Here is a 19,958-nt window from a genome sequence, read left to right on the forward strand (position 1 = left end):
ATACCTTCTCCCAAGCCAAATCTGGAGAAGTCCACACAGAACTCTATGCAGAAGCATTCCAAATTTGCCGGATCACACAGGCTAACCCATGATTGTCTATCTTCTCCAGTCTTGGAGAGCTTTATAAACCAGGACCAAGTGCATTGATGTCCATCAAAGAGTAGGACGTGTCAATGTATCCGGAGATTCCTCTTCAGGCCATGTCTGGAAAAAAGAGATCCACAGACCTGCAAAAAGGGAAATTCCACCTTCCAGTACTTACCGTGAGATATGGTTCTTTCACAGGAAGAAGTTGGTGGATGGAAACATGCAATGGCCAAACAAAGCTTGAAGCTATGGAGCAGCAGAGCCACCAACATGGCGGGTAGGAGGAAGCTACATGGGAGAGGAAGCAAGGGGCTCCACAAACATAAGAAGGTCCTCTTGTATTTTAGAATAAAACCTAACTTTTTTTAAGTAATAGTGGAGTAACATATTGTGAGCTTTGTTTGGGTTTTTGGCACCTGTGCTCTAATGGAGGAGATTTCCCTTCATTCCCTGTCCTGACACAACCAAATCTCTTCTTGGGCAATTGTCATATTTCGAACTAATTATCCCTATCTGAAAATCTATTGGATAATCCCCAATAATCTTACAGCATACAATTCTAAATTCTGTAAAACTATTACTCCATGTTATTTTTATAGAAGAATGTTAAACCCTCAAAACCCTCCTTTTTCCCCTCATTTATTGGGGAAGTTTTTTTTAGTCCATTGAGGAAACGTGAGGATGCTGAGAGCAGAATAGATGTTTAATTATAAAACATTGGATGATTCACTAGCCTTATAAAGACCTTTGGGGACCTGGTGGGCAATTGATGAACATGTGTACCCATACAGACGATACCATGTCGGTATACATGTACAACTCACGAACTGATTGATGGACATGGAATGCCATGCAGGAACACACATGTGCATGTATATACCTGTACAAGAAGGAAGCAGACCAGGCACATAAAACTATATCCAACACTTTATACACCCTGCAGCACTGCTGATGTCTTATTTTACTTTCTAACAGGGGTCCCCAACTCCATTCCTTTAGGGCCACATTTGGGCCATATTTAGGTATACAATTATCAATTACTGCAATGTGTGCAGATCCTGGCCCATGACGGGACCCATGCATAGTAAGCTGAAAACCCTTTCTGTGCTCTTTCTTTAAGTTCTCATATTGGCCCAAATTCATGAGTAACTCCACCTACCCCCTCCTCCTTGACCAATGAGCATGCTGCTTGTTTTGGATAGGGAGTCTGATAGGAAGTTGGCAGTGCTTAGCCAGTAAAAACGTCCTCAGCTCCTGTATATTAAATAACACACAACGGACCAGATATAAAGAATTTATTAAAATGAATAATACATGATACATTTTCAAAAAGTGTTAGTTTATTCAGCTCACCCTGAGATTTATGGTTATGTTACAATGCAGATGCCCACGTGCCCTCACCCGAGCGTCTTACCCATAGGAAACAGCCAAACCGAGCTAGGGTTGGGTATTTGGATGGCTGCACTGCAACACTTGTATACCTAAATGTGGTTAGATATATAGTGGTATATTTATAAATAATCTGCATTGGGATTAGTTCAATATATACAATAGTTTAATCTTTCTGTAAATGGGTGAATGTTCTTTATTGTACTTGTATAAAGTAGACATGGGCCAATGTGCAGGTAAATTGGGCATGGTTTATTAAAGGTCCCCAAGACTGGAGAAAATACATATTCATGGAAGAACCTGGATGATCCAGCAAACCTGGAAACGATTTATTAAGAATCATTTACTATTAGGTGGCAAATGTTTTCAATCGTGAACCCCACCCATGCCAGGTTTGATGGATCATCCAGGTTCTCCCATGATAGTCTATCTTCCCCAGTCTTAGGGAGTTTTAGTAAATCAGACCAATTAGGGTGATTTACTAAAGGAAATCAATCTGTTTACATATTAGGTCCTGCTATGTGAGCAGCCTATATGCTATTAGTAAATTACCCCATTGGTGTATTAGTGGGTGTCATTCTCAATCTGTACATGGCAATGCTAGATGATTCGAGATTGGCACTTATACATACACCCATGCCTCTGTTCTGGCAATTTCATTCAACAAATCCATCTTTTTCAGTGCAATCCCATTACAAAAGCAGCAGATACATTCTTTTTCTTCAGTAGCCTATTATGACATAAAAAAATGAAAATTAGGGTAAAAAAATTAAAGCTTGAAAAAGAATTTTGTTTAATATTTTAAAGTGGTAAATCCTAAAGTGACTTTCAATTACACACTATTTTTATAAGTACAAAAAAAGCTAATTGTGATCAGGGCCTTGGATGGAATACAAAACTCATGGCCCAAACCGGGGCGCTGACAATTTTTTTCTAATTTTGTTTGGAATGTAAGAAAATAATTTTCCTCTTTGGATTTCATTCTGGGCTATTATATATATTTTCCCTTTCTGTTCTGGTAACAATATTTTACCAGGAATTAAGTCGGGAGGACTCATTGAGTAGGTTAATGAAAAGCCAAGAGTTCTAATCCTGCAGCATTTAATCAAAAACGAGAATCCCATCTGGCACTTATGGAGATGCTGAATGCCAAAAAGTCTTATAGGACTGTAGTGCTGGAATAAATGGGAGGTGAGATACATGGGCCACTTATGTAGTAATGCGCCATCATGGTATAAAATTGTACACAAAATGCTATATATTCTATTTAATGCTATTATGTGCCCTGATGGTGTTTGAACTGTTATCTAAAGAAGTTTGCCCTAAACTGTTCCTTACTCTATTCATATCACAAGTCGCGGGATAATTCTGCTTCACAGGGCAATCAGCAGCTATTTGAAGATTCTTACTCTATTCATATCACAAGTCGCAGGATAATTCTGCTTCACAGGCCAATCGGCAGCTATTTGAAGATTCTAACGAGCCAATGAAGCTTGTATTAAGAGTGGTCAAGAGCAACATCATCCAATGATTGGATAAACGGGGAGGCCGCCATTGAAGACGTTGCCTTAAAATGCTAGCTGCCTAGATGTCATGGTCATCAAAGCAATGAAGAATGGACATCTGGTATATAGATCCCTAAATCATAAGTCGAGGGATAATTCTGCTTCATTGGCCAATCGGCAGCCATTAGAGGGTTCCAAAAAGCCAATGATTTTTCTATTAAAAGTGGTCAAAAAGAACGTGTTATTGAAGATTATAGAGGCCACCATTGAAGTTCTCACCTGAAATGCTAACTGCCTAACATGGTGATCAAAGCCTTGGAAAAGGGGGATCTTTATATATAGTATATGCTACATACCTGATCTACATATATTTATGGTACAAATTTATCTTAGAGCAAATTGAGTTTATGGTTATGTAAAGGTTTGATAAACCAACACAAAGGGAAAGTCTTTCACTCATATGAATGCAATATTGGCCCAGAGGTGCAGGTTTTGCAGCAGCAGGGTACCATAAAGTGCACAAACATGCATGCTTAACTCATTTAGCAGTTGGATTGGTTGGCTATTATCTAATGTTACAGCTAAAGCTTTATTCCTGGTGGTTTTCCACAAGCCACCCAAATAAATCATTAACTACCTAATAATTTTAGGCGGTGATCATTAAAGTCTAATGGTTGAAATGGGAAATATTCATATCCTGTATTCATCTTTTAGGGTCAACAAACACCAACAGATCTGAAACGTGGGACGGCTGACCTATGTCACGTATCCCAGGAACCTTTGGGCTGCTCCTTCTGCACATGCCCCAATATTGGGCATGTGCAGAAAAGGCATTAAAAAAAAAGCAAGCGCAGTCAGACTGCCACATTTTTATTTTTTTACTGTTAGAGCAGGATACATCTCTTGATCTAATGACGGTAGTGTACGAGATCAGGTGATGTATCTAGAAGAAGGAAGAAGATGGTGGCATCCCGTGTCGGGACAACTTTCTGACGGTTAATGTTTGTTATAGTGTTATAAACTGGTTTAAAATACAGAAGTGAATAGTCTATGGAGCCCATGAGCTTCCATGAGTGGTTATGGACTAGTTATCTAGTAAGTACATTCACTGTACCATTATTACCTACTATATCATATTCTAGCTCACTTTGGACACTTTGGTGTCTTGATTTATTTTTTTTACTCTTTGTGAAGGGACTGTTCAAATAACCTTTAGGTCTTCAGGGAACCCTGGCTATAATTACGATATCCCTCACGGCTCACAGTACATTAGTGGTGGCCATTGGAAAATAATGATTGCTACACTGTTGGCTATTGGGATAAATGTCACCCAATGTCATCAGTGGTGTCAGTAAAACTGTCCTAAGAGGCACGAGCGTCTCATTGCCCAAGGAACCCTTAGTAACTTCTGGAGGAACCCTGGTTGACAAACACTCAAAGAATCTATAGTACTATACCTATATCATACACAACTCTACATTAGATACTAAAACCATATTGAACATTCTATTGTAAAAAGTATACTAGATAAAAAACTACAGGACATAAAATATAAATGGAATACAGAAAGATATAATGCTGTTCGATCTTTGAAGGAACACGATAGCTAAGTCCGGCCATTTTGGGCTCCATTCTCAACATTGACTTCCTCCTGTTCCAGAAGTCTGGAAAATTGTTGCTCTTGTTCTCTGGAATATAGAAAAAAATGTAAACAGTGGTTTGTCATTAATTGCAAGATACTACAATTGTACTAGTTGTAAACTTCCCTTTTATTGTATATGTGCAGGCGCCATTTTCACAAAGGGATGAATTGCAGTGTTTAGTCCATTTGGTGGCCAAGGGAATTATTAAAGGATTATGTTATGTATCACCCAATCTTCCCACCTTTCTTTCCTTAATTTGATTTGAGTTGGACCTACACTATATGGCCAAAAGTTGGTGGACATCTGACCTTCACATGTATATGTTCACGTTGGACATCCAATTCCAAAATCTATGGCCAATAATGTGGAGTTGTCTCCCTTTTGGCCCCTAGAACTGCCTCTATTGTGAGAATTGTACTTATTTGTGAGGTCAGGTACTGATGTTGCATGAGAAGGCCAACTCATCCCAAAGATAGTCGCAGGGTTGGGGTCAGAGCTCATTGTAGGACACCCCAGTTCCTCCATATCAAACTGGTCCCACCATGTCATTATGAAGCTAGTACAAGCTAGTTAGGGCACAGTCGTGGTGGAAGAGAAAAAGGCCAAGAAGTGGGCAAACCATGGAGCTGGCTTTGTACACAGGGCAGAGTCATTGGTAAAAAAGGGTCTTCGGCAAACCGTTGGTATGATGTTGTTTCAACAGAACCCTTCATAGGATATCTGAACCCCATAATTTAAGAACTCACCAAACCATAAGGCTTGAAGGGTGCAATTGTGTAAAAAGTCTTTGCTGTAGTACTAACACAACCTGTTACACCTGAAGTTGATCATTTGAAGGGTGGCCACATGATTTTGGCCATTTAGTGCTTAGTCATCATTTTGTATATAACATTTTACTGTATTATTGCATAGGGTCAGCTGATTTTTACTTTATGTTTTTTATACTCATTTGTGATTTGGCAGTATATCATTGGATTGGCTGTGACTCACCTTTTATACTTGGCTACAAACAATAAAGCTCCAAGAAGAAGAAGAATGAGACAAAGGGCCCAGACTCCCCCAGAATTATTTATTGCCTTGGTATCTAAAATACAAAAAAAACCTCATTAGTACTGCTGGAATGTCCTGTTACCAGCAGACGGTGATGCAATTTTTACGGCTAAAATATGATTACATGATTAGATAGCACATCAATCAAAATACATTTTTGGTGCATTAAAGATTGTATCAAAATTTCAAGGATGCAGCATACTGCGGTGCACTGACGTTGGAAACTTATTAGATTATAATGAGGACCAATTTTCATGTGCTCCTAGCAAGCTGTGATTGCACATTGTAGTGCATTTAAAGCACAAAGGTGTACATAGGCCAATAGACTTGAAGCATTAGGTTGTTGTTGCATTATTATTATTGTCTATGTACATATTGGGACAGATCTTCCCAATTACTGTCCTGGACATGAGGACTGCAGGGGAGGCAACCAACAGGGGGGAGGAGAGCAAAGCAAAGACCGCCCCTGAGGAGTTAATAGAGATTTAATATTGGCTCATAGTCCATAGAAGAAAACGATGGACTACTGATAAGCTATGGAAGACAAGCTGCAAGGTGTTACATCTCTGTACCTGTAAATGTTGCAGACAAATTTGAACTATCTGGCGCTTTTTGTTCCTCAGGTTTTGAGCTATCCTTCACGGGTGATTCTGTAATAAGGCAAATTTTATCCAATGACATATTTACATTAGAGATGAGATGGTGAACCAAACAGAAGACTGTGGGCCTGAATTAATAAAGCTCTCCAAGACTGGAGAAGATAGACTATCGTGAGTGAGCCCAGAATATCCATCAAACCTGGAATGGATGTGATTCAGGGTTTAAAGCAAATAATTTAAAAAAAAATCCATTCTAGGCTTGCTGGATCACCCAAGTTGTCCCATGATAGTCTATCCTCTCCATTCCTGGAGAGCTTTAATAAATCAGACCGTTTATGTCCAGGTCTACTACATGTTGGACAGGTCTTGGTGAAAGTGTCTCCTGAGCACCAAGGTCAAGTTCAGAAGAACTTTAGAAGATTCTAAACTTCCAATGGGTCCAGTAAGGGTATAAGGATCAGGAAAAACCCAGGTCAAAATTGCAACCCAGATAGGATGGTCATTATCGGGATGAACAGAGAGGGGCTATCACAAACTATTGGTAGATCCTGCATTCTTGACCTGTCAGTAGCAGACTCCACCAGAGATCTATTGGTAATGTTTAAGGGAGCCCTTTCATTATAACAGGAGAAAGTCAGTACATGAAAATGTTCTTAAGGCATGCTAACTTGACCTCTCAATATTATCAAATGTCTTTTTACATAATAAAAATGGCCATACCTTTATTGGCTTCACCATCATCTGACCTCTTTGGTTTGGTTGTAGTCTGGTCCTCCACGGACAAGTAGCATGCTGCAATTAGAACCAGTTGGTAATGCCTGGTCAACGGATCAAAACACTCAACAATAAATCAAAATAATAGGACTTGAGCCCCCTTACTTTTAGATATTCATTCAGATTGTTGGATTTTCTAAATTATCGATAATATCGGTATTAGAAGTCCAGTTTGCTTACCTTCACTGTTCATATAGACAATAGTAGGCGGACTCCTTTCTTTGCCGTGTTCAATAAACAGAAATTCATTTCTTCCTTTTTTAAATGAAACTTTCAGAAAGAATTTCCCTTTGAAGCAGGATTCAATCCCAAAATGTTTCGCTTTGTCTGGACATTGTACAGAGGGGTTCAGAGTTTGTATCTCACTGTTCAGATTCATAATGATAGGGGGGTCTGTCACTTTCATTTCTGCAGTGCATACATCTGAAAATGGAGGAAAGAAAATGGGTAAAACAAACATCAAGGGAGGGAAGAAGGAATGGAGGAGAAAAACCCTCACAAGGGCTTACAATCTAAGGGTGGGGGGAGCTAGCACACAATAGGAGGGAGATTTGGAATGGTGGGTAAGTAGTGAGGGTTCTAGGAGACAGAAGACGGGTAGGTGAGTTGGAAAAGATGAGATTTTAGAGCTCTTGTGGGTAGGTGGGAAGGCTGTGTATGGGGTAAGTAGGTTGAAAGGATGTGTATGAGGTAGGTAGGTGGGAAGGATGTGTATGGGGTAGGTAGGTAGGAAGGTTGTATATGGGGTAGGTAGAGGGGAAGGCTGTGTATAGGGTAGGTAGGTGGGAAGGCTGTGTATGAGGTAGGTAGGGAAGAAGGATGTGTATGGGGTAGGTAGGTGGGATGGCTGTGTGTGGGGTAGGAAGGTGGGAAGGTTGTATATGGTGTAAGTAGGTGGGAAAGCTGTGTATGGGGTAGGTAGGTGGGAAGGCTGTGTATGGGGTAGGTGGGTGGGAAGGCTGTGTATGGGGTAGGTAGGTGGGAAGGCTGTGTATGGGGTAGGTGGGTGGGAAGGCTGTGTATGGGGTAAGTAGTTGGGAAGGCTGTGTATGGGGTAAGTAGTTGGGAAGGCTGTGTATGGGGTAAGTAGTTGGGAAGGCTGTGTATAGGGTAGATAGGTGGGAAGGCTGTGTATGAGGTAGGTAGGGAAGAATGATGTGTATGGGGTAGGTAGGTGGGAAGGCTGTGTGTGGGGTAAGTAGTTGGGAAGGCTGTGTATGGGGTAGGTAGGTGGGAAGGCTGTGTATAGGGTAGGTGGGTGGGAAGGCTGTGTATAGGGTAGGTAAGTGGGAAGGCTGTGTATGGGGTAGGTAGGAGGGAAGGATGGATGAGTCTCTGGCTGCAGCATTCATAATAGATTGTAGAGGAGAGAGTCGGGTTAGTGGAATACCAGAGAGGAGGAGGTTACAGTAGTCCAGAGGAGAGATAATAGGAGTGTGTACAAGGAGTTTGGGGGTCTCTGGGGACAGGTAGGGGCGGATTTTGAGAAAGTGAAAGTGACCAGACCTGGAAATGTTCTGAATTTTTGGGGGGTAAATTGGAGAGCAGAATGGAAGGTGATGAAGGTATGACGGTGGTATTTAGAGTTAGGAATAATTAAGGGGAAGATTTGGAACGAGGGAGGTGGATGATGAGTTCTGCTTTATCCAGGCTGAGTTTCGGAATCCTGTCAGCATTCTCACTGATAAATAAGTTCTCCATCTTTTTTTACCTTCACTAAAAGATTTATAAACGGGTTCCTCTGATCTGTCATGTTGATTTTCAGGCACCTCCTCCATGGTCAGTTTTTGCACTGTAATATAAGCAAATAAATGACCGCACAGAATATTTCATTTGTACTCAACAAACACATCAAATTGAAAACCTGAGAGATATATAGATTGCCATAAAAGAGACTAAAAGTATATATACAAGCATATACAACTGCATTCAACTTCATCTTCTTACATTATCATGCAATGAAAAATGAACCCTGAAAACTATTAAGCTGGGTCACATATGTTCTCAGCTTTTTAAATGTTAACTTACCAGAAAATGCCGTTGTGCCAGCAATTAATAGGAAACTCAAACCTGCCAAAAGAGAATAAAAACTATTGGAAATCAACAGACTTCCAATCATCTCACTACTACAACAAAAAGGTATTTATACAACTGTAGACGCAAGTCTTCACTACAGTCCTAATCTACAATGTTAGACTTAATCTACTTTTTAGACTTGTATAGGGTATGGGAGCCTTAGATAGCTTCATGGAATCAGGAATCATTTTTTTCCCCTATAAGGTTTTAAGACATTTTTGGTTTTCATCTGGATCATATTTGGAATATTCAGACCCAGATCCAGTGCAACTGCTCACCAAGTGCCAACCCCTCAATCTAACTCCGCACTCTTCACCCATAGCATTCCCCCAGCCCAGGGGCTTTTGGTCCCCTTAGCACATGGTCGCTCCCTGAAGTTCAGTGCCCAAAGAATGACATCTGGGAAATACCGACATTGGACCAGGTGCCTACAAAAGGCAGGACTGGGGGCATCAGACAGTCCAGGGTCAGTTATCAGGTGATCTACAAATATCGCAGTCCAGTAAACAGGGCCAGGGGTTATACACAGCTATCAGTCCACCAAACAAGGGATTCGGGGGTTAAGACAAGCAGAGTCAGGGTTACAAGCAAAGGTCGGTCCAGGCAGCAAGCAATCAAAAAACAGGCAACTGTCAGCAACATTAAATCTAACAGATAATCGCACCCTAAGCAGGTTAGACAGACTTAAAGCTCCAACGGGAAACTAGTGCCTGGGAGCTGAGAAGTTATAAAGGACCAGTAGACAATGCCGGGCAAGAACATAGCCAGGAACTAATGTACCGGTAGTTATTGGCTGCATCACATATTTTAAAATCCCCTTGAGATGCACAAAGTCTCAATGTATGAGCAGGGGATGCTGAGACACATGTACAGCTAAAGGGAAACTGGGGACGCAGCAAGCCTCAGGGCAGAGCTACGCCATAAAAAGCCATAAACAGGGCCTACTGGATTGCTGGGATCACCAGCCAGAATCTCCTAACAGCAGGTTTCTGTGAATTTTTACTTAGTGTTTGAACTTGATGGACTAGTTTCAGCCTCAGTAACTATATAACTTTGGTGATGACAGCACGATAATGCAGAGCTGAATTTACAGGATCCCTTTCTTTTAAAACAATATTAACACAATCCTTAAAACAATCATTTGGCTGATGCAAAACAAATATAGATAATTAATGAATGAAGATATGTGTACTTTTGAAGTACTTACAGGTCAATATCCAAAAATGATCTGAAAACAGAGAAGAGTTGTTAGCAAATTCTTTCATTTGGTAAAAAGATTTAAAAGATCATCACATACATGATAACTAAATCCACTGCACATGGCATAATATCACCACCCGGGGGTGACACCAAACTGACCAATGCCATAGACCAGGGATAGGCAAACTCTGGCCTTTAGGCCAGATATGGACTAACCAGTAGTCCGTTCCGGCCTAATGCCCCCCTGGTCCTGGCTGACATGGGTCGGCAACCTACGGCTCCAGGGTCACAAACGGGGGTAAGCATTGCAGAGGAGCGGGATTTCCCTTCAGGGGCGTTCCTGGTTGGGGTGGAGCCATCAGCATAGGACTCGAGAGTGAGTCCGGCCTTGTGTGCCTTCTTGACCTCCAAAAAAAGGCCTAGTAGCCAAAAACGTTTGCTGACCACTGCCATAGACATAGATAAAACTGTACAGGCCTCTATAGGAGCTAAATACTTCCAGGGTTGTATTTCAATCTTAGAATATTTCTGTACCCTAATTATAAAAGCAAGTGTGTAAAAATCTGGATATTATGTTGCCATCATTTAGGAGAACTTGTCAATGACACTGGCATTGTAGATAAGTCTCCAATCTAGTTCCACTAAATGCCATTGGGTGACTTCAACAGATAGAAACATTATTATCTATGATTCTGCAGAGGTAAGAATTACTGACAGGTCCTCTCAGCTGGGCATCTGGGGGTTATAATGTGTCTATGGGATCTTCTCTCCAATTCACCCATCAGCCTAACAATCTGATATTCAAACTGTGTATAGTAGACCCACCTCCGAGTTTCAGCAGCCAATGGGAAGTCATATCTGTGATATTGGGGATAACATTATTGTCGGATTTCCTATTAAAGTTGAACTAAACTCAAAAACAGCCAGAATAAAAAAATCCACTTACCTTCAATCCCACAGCGCAGACGATCAGTCCGGAGGTCTCTTCCATCAGGTCCCACGTCATCCCACTATCCATCTTCAGTCTGGCACTCCAGGCGCCGCCATCTTCTCCTCTTTTTCCGGGTTCTTCTTACTACATCACTCGACTCAGGCTCGAGATCGGGTGACGTAGTTGGGGAAAAAGACTTGCTGATTTCACTGTGCATGTGTGAGATTGGGTTTTTTCCCCCCTTCCGACGGAAGGGCTCCTTCTGCACATGCCTGAGATCCTCGGGCATAGGCAGAAGGAGCACCCAAGGAGCACCCAATAGCCTTTCGGGATGTGTGACGTAGGTATCCCCGGAGGCTCTGCACATTTTTTCTCGATCGCCTAGGGGGTGGTACTGCATCAAGGGTAGCTGTGCGTGCTTCCATCTAAGCACATGGTGGCAGTCTACCTGTGATGGTGTGTGGTAAGGGGTAACAGGAGTGGTAACCTTGCCCCGTGACGGCCCTTGTCAGCCTGCTGGTGCGTGGAATGTTGCTGAGCGGGCTGGAAAGTCTATGAGGAGGGTGTGGGCTGAGAGGGCGTCCGTCATAATATCCTTAATTTCAACCTCAGCTCAAAGTTATATTTCTGCTTCATGTAATGTTCCCCATGATACAATACATAAGGATTACTGACCTATATAGAACAGTGTTCTCCCGGTCTCATTTAGCACCACCCCGTACTTTTCAGTTTTTGGGTGGTTACTGCCAAGTTGGGTTACAATACAGGGGCTGCCACCCACCTACAGCTTCTCTCCACCCAGCTTAAAAAAATTCTGGGTGGAATACTGGAGAGGAGCATGTATGAATAAACCGTATAGAAGAAAAGGAGACAAAGGGGCCAGGCTGGGGTCTCCAAATTTGGTTGTAATGACATTTTTCCCCTAAAGAGAACCTTTGCTTTGCCTTTTCAGGATGAAGTAACAGGTTCTCCCGAACTCTTATCCCATGCCTGCTAAAACTTGCCTTTCCAATCAGTCTTGGTGAAAGTGGAGGAAGTAATAACACATTTCTTAAGTTTCCTTCTCCTTCGCTTCTTTCTCTTCCGTCTTTTCTTCTCTTCCAGGCCAACCTGAGAATCTTCCGGTACTTTCTGAACTTCATCAGGTGAGCTTTGTGTGTCAGTGTCTGCTTGTTCAGGTTCAGGTTTATAAGCAACAAGCTTCTTCCTGTCTATGAAAGTCCTAAAAACACATAAACACAAATACTCATCTCCCCTCCTATTGTGGCATACTTCCCCACCTCTTAGATTGTAAGCTCTTTGGGGCAGGGTCCTCTCCTCCTCCTGTGTCTGTATCTGTCTATCATTTGCAACCCCTATTTATTGTACAGCGCTGTGTAATATGTTGGCGCTATATAAATTCTGCTTATTAATAATATTTATAATAATAATATTAATCCTAATAATAAATATACATTACTGGGATTGGCCACAAAGCCTGAAGATATACAGTAGAAGGGTAGGCTATAGGTAGGTGATTGTTGTGTATATATTACACACATATATATATATATGACACCAATATACAAGATCAAGGAACAAAGTAGATGACTGCTGAAAGCTTAAGCTGCGTACACACTTCCAATTTTTATCGTTCAAAATGAACGACGAACGAACGATGAACGATCGATTGGGCAAAAATCGTTCATAAAAAAAGTAACCAACGACGCCAACGAACGAGAATAGTCGCTGGAAATGAACGACCGGACCGGCGGATCGGATTGGACGACGATCGTTGACCATCGTTCGTGTGTACGGTCGTTCAGTGATCGTTCATGGTCTGAGCATGTGCGACGAACGAATCGTCCAACGATCGGATCTATTGTGTGTACAATATCTGCGAACGATCGTGTCGTTATCTGCAGTTACCTGCATGTACAGGATCGGTGCTATGCGATCGTTCGCAGATATCGTGCAGGATCGTTCGTCGTTCGTTTACCAACGATAATAATTGGAAGTGTGTACGTAGCTTTAGAGTACATAAACCAAAAAATAGAATAACCAGACAAAAATAGCTTTTTCTGCAATTACACACAATCATTACAATATATTACTAAAAGTAATAATAAATGAGTAATATAAAATAATGAACAATGAATAGCAAATCGTCACCAATATTACAATGACCGAATATATGGATTATAGTACATTGTATATATAATAATAATAAATGACAATACTGAAACCATAAAGTCCCCAATTTAGGGGTGATAAACCAAAAAGTCAAAAAAGGTTAAATTAGGTTTGATTAGGTTGATTAAGTCTAAAGAGGAACCTTATTCAATTATTTCATATGCTAGTTTCTACATTTCCCTGGAAAAGCCACATGACAAGTAAATAAGATAACCATGGATTATTGAGCTGCCCAGCATTTGTGTATACACCGGTAACCAGAATAAACACCAGAATAGGGGGTCTGGTATTTTTCGGGAAAAGGGCAAGGTGCTGCTAAAAGGTAGACTTTATTAATAGGAGGCTGAGGCAGGTCAGGGTAGAACCACACATAGTTTAGCTTTATAGGACTCTTGGGCCCTTGCAGATCTCTTACCCTTCTTCCTGAATGGAAAGAGGTGGATCCACATCCATGATTCTGTGGAAAGAAAAGCACAGATGTTAGTACAATATCTGGTAAACAGAACCCAAGTCATATATGGTGACCATCACATCTACATAAGCTTGATGGACATCCCATTCCAAAGCCATGAATGGTTTAGGAACCATAACAACCTCATTCTACCTGGGAAGACTTTCTATAAGATTTTGTCAGGTGTTCATGCTGGATGAGTCCTGGCTCACAATTGGCATTCAATTTCATCCCAAAGGGTGTTCAGTAGGGTTATGGTCAGGGGTCGGTGTAGACCCCGGATTCAGTTTTTTTGTTTGTTTTTTTGATACAGAGACAATCATGAAATTCAGAAGTGAAAAAAAAGATTTAATCCTTGGATTGTCCATGCAAAATAAGTTCAGTTTTTTAGTCGTGTCATCACTGTTTACATGGAGGAAAATACATAAATCAATCAATTTTAGGCACTACGGAAATAAACATATTCCAGATATTTACCAAAAAACCTTAAAAAGCCTGGTTCACTTGTCTCCAACAGGGGAAAAAAATTCTTTCCTGTTTCCATGAGGCAATGGGATGTTCCCTGGATCAGCAGGGTGGGTCTGTTATCTTTACTTTAAAGCCTTAATACCAAGTAATATTCTGTGCTTCTAGAAATCATCCAGCTTTCTCTTAAAGCCGCCATCCATAGTAGTTGCTGAAACTACTTCCTGAGGGAGCCGATTCCACATTTTCACACACCTTACAGTGAAGAATCCCTTCCTTATCCGGAGCTTAAACTTCTTTTCCTCCAGATGCAAAGAGCGCCCCCTTGTGATTTGTAATGATCTTACAGTGAATAATGGGGAAGTGGGATATCTATATGGACCATTTATATATTTATACAGAGTGATCATATCCCCCCTTATACGTCTCTTCTCAAGGGAGAATAGATTCAGTTCAGCTAATCTCTCCTCATAGCTGAGCTCCTCCATTCCTTTTATTAGTTTAGTTGCCCTTCTCTGCACTCTCCCCAATCCCACAATGTCCTTTATGTGAACTGGTGCCCAAAACTGGACGGCATATTCCAGATGTGGCCTGATCAATGCTTTGTACAGGATTATGTCTCCATCTCTGCAGCCTATTCCTCTTTTATTACAAGAAAGTACTTTACTAGCTTTAGATATTGCAGCTTGGCATTGCATGCTGGTATTAAGTCTATGATCTACCAGAACCCCCAGATCCTTTTCCATTTCTGACTCCCCCAAATGTATTCCCCCTAGACAGTATGAAGCATGCATGTTGTTACCCCCAAGTTTATAACTTTACATTTATCTATATTAAATGCCATTTGCCACTTGGCTGCCCGATCTAACATTACATCCAGGTCTGCTTGTAGATTATAGACATCCTGTATGGACATAATTCTATTACATAGTTTGGTGTCATCTGCAAACACAGAAATGGTACTTTTATTCCCAAACTCTATATCATTTATAAAGATGTTACACAGTAAAGGTCCCAACACTGAACCCTGGGGTACACCACTAATAACCTTACACCATTCAGAGTATGAACTCATCTTCCTAGCTAACATTTCACCAAACATTCTCGGGCCTTTACAGCCATTGAACACACATAGATCTAAAAGATTCTTCACCAGAAAATGTTTGGTGAATATAAGATTCACTGCTTTATATACAGCCCCCCAAGTGGTCCTAGTGTAAATAGTTCAGTTCCTGCCAAGTAAATTTGAATAAATAAAACAATAACAGCAAAGTAAAACCTACCAAGCTCTCCGGTGTTTGCAGACAGATGAACCTTCCTCTTCCGGAATACACGACCAGTAAAGAGAAAGCAAAGTCTATTGTTGTTGTTACAGTAACACAAAAGACCGAGAGCTGACACAATCAGACCTCATTCTAATAAACAAAACACAACAATAAAAAGGTTACATGAAGAGGAAATTAGTGTATATTAGATTTCATATTAAGTGAGGTATAAATTGGCCTATAGATGATCTATCATATTTATGGAGTTAAAATTACTAAATTATATTCAATAACATAAAAAACAAATAAAGTGACCAATGGGGTCTCTGTGCAGTGTTCTCCCCTAAACCCCAACATGGTGGCCTGTGAACCTGAACAGTCCTAAGAGGAAGAAGCAGCAAGGATTCTGGGAAATGTTTACACCTGCCACAGACCGGGGCAAGTCGCTTCCCTAGCCATGGGGCAAGGAATGGATAGCTGGGCTGTACGAACTAAAGACAAACAAGCCAGGACAATGGCCCTGATTTAATAAAGCTCTCCAAGGCAGGAGAGGAAACACTTTCATCAGTGAATCTGGGTGATCCAGCAAACCTGCAATCATATTGGTCCAAAAATGACTTTTGTGAAATCAATTTCAGGTTTGCTGGATCACCCAGCTTTACTGATAAACCTGTGTCCTCTCTAGCTTTAATATATCAGACCCATTGAGAGAAGAGTTGGCATGCAGTTGGATTTGGGATTGTACAGGCTACTGGTAGGGGCCCTTACTGGCTGAGAAGTTTCTGGGGCCCTTGTACAGTGGCACACTGCTACATCCACCCCTATACATACAACAAAATGAAAAACTGGTAACCAAACATTACCTGTGAGATCTGGAAACAGAAAACCGGATAAGCCTCAATTGGAAAACTGGAAAAACCAGGCAGCTTAGCACATTCTCTATAAAAATGGGTAATTTGTAGGTCTTAAAGGTAAACTAACCTTATACCATATACTAACCAGTGTTTTTAACGTGGGGGAACCCTTGGAATAATTTTCAGGGAACCCCTTATATATTTTACTTTATCAATAGATCACAGTACATTAGTGTGGGGTCAGTAGGAAGAATTCCTCTTACATTGCTGGCCATTGGGAAGGATGTCACTCATACAGATAGCCAAAGAGATCATTGGGGCCATTTATACTGACCTGAGAGGTACAAATTGTCCAAGGAACCCCCAGCAACCTCTGTAGCCGGAAAGCCGGTTGAGAAACAATGCTCTAAACGCGGAAGCCGTGCTTAATACCGGGTCACGTCCATTCTATTATCAGGGAGGCCACAGAAGCGAAGCAATCCGAGGCTCTGATCTGCCAGGCCAAGCTTGAATAGCGCTCTGTTGTGCAATCCGTGCTGAAAGGACAACAAAAGGAGGCTTGGAGCTGTCACACCAGGACGAGGCTTGGATGTAAAAACTTCCTATTACAGCAATAGGCCAAAAGAAAAAACAGGATATATACCAGGCAACACAAGTGCTCCGCTTACAGGAACACGCATTTGGACATATAGGACAAATCTAAAATATAACATGATTGAGTATAATCAGAAAATGTTTTTTAACAAAAATATTGTGATTGAATATACAGTGGGGTAAAGCAGTCTTTCCCCACCATTTAAACATTGGGGAACACTTTGAAATACCTTTCATGTCTTGGGGACCCCCTATTATATTTACTATATCCATAGCTTACAGTATATTAGTGTGAGGGTCAATTGGAAAAATGTTTCTTACATTGCTGGCCATTGATGGAGCAGCCAATCTCGGATATTTATCGGGTACAGCAACAGGATACTAAAATCAGCTTACCAGAAGGAGCCAGTGCTCACCAGGTGCCAATCCCCCAATTTAATTCCACACTCTTCACCTAAAGTAAGCCTCTGCTCAGCCTCGGGAGGCTAGTTGTGCTAATTCTGCACATGGTTGCTCCAGAATTTTAGTGCACTAAGGATGGCGTCTGGGAAGGACCCACAAAAGCAGAATGGGGAAATTAACGGGAAGTCGGACGGTTCAGGGTTACAGATTTCCAGGTAATCCTCGGATCTGCACTACAGGAGAGTCCAGGAGAAGCAAGCTCAGAAACAGAGCCAAGGGTCAAACTTGACAGTCTAGCAAAAGGTAATCCAATAATTGCACCAGCAGAAAGTTAGACGGGTGAAATGCTACAATGGGCAACTGGGGCCTGAGAACTCTAAAGGATCAAAGCCAATGGCAGCGCAGGATCATAGCCCGGAACTAAGGCTCTCATTGGCTGCAGCACATACTCAAATATTCTGTTCAGCTGCACACCGCCTCAATGTATGTGCTGGGGATGCTGGAATAGAACAATTGCAGATTAAGGCAAACCGGGGATGCTGCGGGCTTGATCTCTTTTGCTGCTACAAGAGATGCTTCCAGAGGGAATTAACCGGATGAGCTGGACTGCATTGGCTTACCATATGGGATAATCTCCTAACAATGAGGGTCCCAATGGAGGCCTTTGCAGCATGCATTATATTTCTGGACACGGGCCGCATTTAGCAGTCGCTTTATAACATATAATTTTAGTTTGTGGGGAAGGCTTAGTTACTACCCTGATTCCCCGATTATAAGGCACTGTCTTATATTTTTTGAAATGCCAAAATATGCCCTGGGTCTTATTTTCAGGGGATGTCTTATTTTTCCATGAAGAAGACTACAGTACACATTTATTGTTGAAAGTCACTCATAAGGACACACACGCAGGATCAGATATCTGGAGCTGTTTTATTATTTTTTTAAAAATCGGGGGTGGCTTACTTAATGGGGATGTCCTAAAATCGGGGAAACACGGTAATGATATTGTTAGTGCTGTCCAAAAAACCCATCAATGAGATCAAAGAAATAAATAAAATGACAATGGAGTAGAAGGGGCAGTACGGGGTACAGGAATAGAGAGTAAGGGGGGCAAAATAGGCACATAGAAATGAAAGGGAGCGCAAAATATTGGGAGAGCATTGGTAAGAAAGCAAGTGTATAGAAAAAAGGAGTGAGAAATAAAGAAACCAAGGAACCACGAGAAAACCATGAGAAAATGTGGTGTCTGCAGGAATGAGGAAGTTCCTTACTGACACTCTTATACATTCATATGGACGGAGCATTTTCCTGGCCAAGTGCTACATTCAACCAATATATGACTCAGGTACGATATTAGGCAATGTACATCTGTTTTAGCAACGGGTTAGTAAGAGTAAAATACAAAACATTTTCCAACTACGTCATCCAAACAAGACATATACTGCTATCAGGAATAAAGCAAAGCATATGAAAATTAAAGTAACCTTTGTATTCAGAACTCTTCCAAATGGTGCCTCTCACCTTTCTCTTCCAAAGCGTTCCAGTGGTTAAAGTTCCTTCAGCAGAACAGAAACTACGCCCAAAACTTTTTAATGGTTTACTCTCCCATAAAGCTCCAGAAAGGAGGAAGAGGAGGAGCAGGGAACTCTGTAATCCATCTTTGCTGCTGGCAGCCTGGCATAGGACATGGTATAGGATGGCATGGATGTCTGACAGATTCCTGAAACTAAACCTGGATGAAACAGAACTCATCATCATCCCCCCCTCACATTCCACATCTTCCCAACTTATTTTTAACTGTTATTACATGAGTATTGCCCCCTTCCCTCAGGCACGTTGTATGGGGTCACCTTCCATTCTGCCCTCTCATTTACCCCCCATATTCAGAATATTTCCAGGTCCGGTCACTTTCACCTACGCAACATCTCCACAATCCGCCCCTACCTGTCCCCTGAGACCACCAAACTCCTTGTACATGCTCTTATCATCTCCCGTCTGGACTACTGTAACCTCCTCCTCTCTGGTATTCCACTAACCCGACTCTCCCCTCTACAATCTATTATGAATGCTGCAGCCAGACTCATCCATCCTACCCACTAACCTACCCCATAAATAGCCTACCCACCTACCTACCCCATATACAGCCTTTCTACCCACCTACTCCATACACAGCCTTCCCATTTACCCCATACAAAGCCTTCCCACCCACCCCATACACATCCTTCCCACCTACCTACCCCATACACAGCCTTCTCCCCTACCTACCCCATACACAGCATTCCCAACCTACCTACCCCATACACAGCCTTCCCACCTACCTACCTACCTACCTCATACACAGCCTTCCCACCTATCTACCCCATACACAGCCTTCCCACCTACCTACCTACCCCATACACAGCATTCCCACCTACCTACCTCATACACAGCCTTCCCACCTACCTACCCCATACACAGCCTTCCCACCTACCTACCCCCATACACAGCCTTCCCACCTACCT

General features: G+C 41.7%; 1 protein-coding gene across 4 annotated transcripts; it reads right to left on the bottom strand.

Moving 5' to 3' along the window:
- Positions 1-1,367: 1,367 nt before the first annotated feature.
- LOC140341462 (uncharacterized) lies at positions 1,368-19,182 on the bottom strand. Of its 4 annotated transcripts, none has more exons than XM_072427250.1 (13): positions 18,979-19,182; positions 16,796-16,997; positions 15,626-15,757; positions 13,842-13,883; positions 12,259-12,476; positions 10,331-10,351; positions 9,076-9,117; positions 8,759-8,839; positions 7,228-7,470; positions 6,994-7,065; positions 6,247-6,324; positions 5,615-5,708; positions 1,368-4,669 (listed from the first exon to the last, which is right to left on the bottom strand). In XM_072427250.1, exons 4-13 carry the CDS (start codon positions 13,877-13,879, stop codon positions 4,588-4,590), a joined length of 969 nt encoding a protein of 322 aa, XP_072283351.1. In that variant the 5' UTR covers positions 13,880-13,883; positions 15,626-15,757; positions 16,796-16,997; positions 18,979-19,182; the 3' UTR covers positions 1,368-4,587. The 4 variants fall into 4 exon arrangements, with proteins under 4 accessions (XP_072283351.1, XP_072283352.1, XP_072283353.1 ...); XM_072427251.1 differs by having other exon boundaries at positions 16,796-17,063; XM_072427252.1 differs by having other exon boundaries at positions 18,942-19,182.
- Between the last annotated feature and the right edge of the window lie 776 nt (positions 19,183-19,958).

Source organism: Pyxicephalus adspersus, chromosome 11, assembly GCF_032062135.1.
Source record: "Pyxicephalus adspersus chromosome 11, UCB_Pads_2.0, whole genome shotgun sequence".
Lineage (NCBI taxonomy): Eukaryota > Metazoa > Chordata > Amphibia > Anura > Pyxicephalidae > Pyxicephalus > Pyxicephalus adspersus.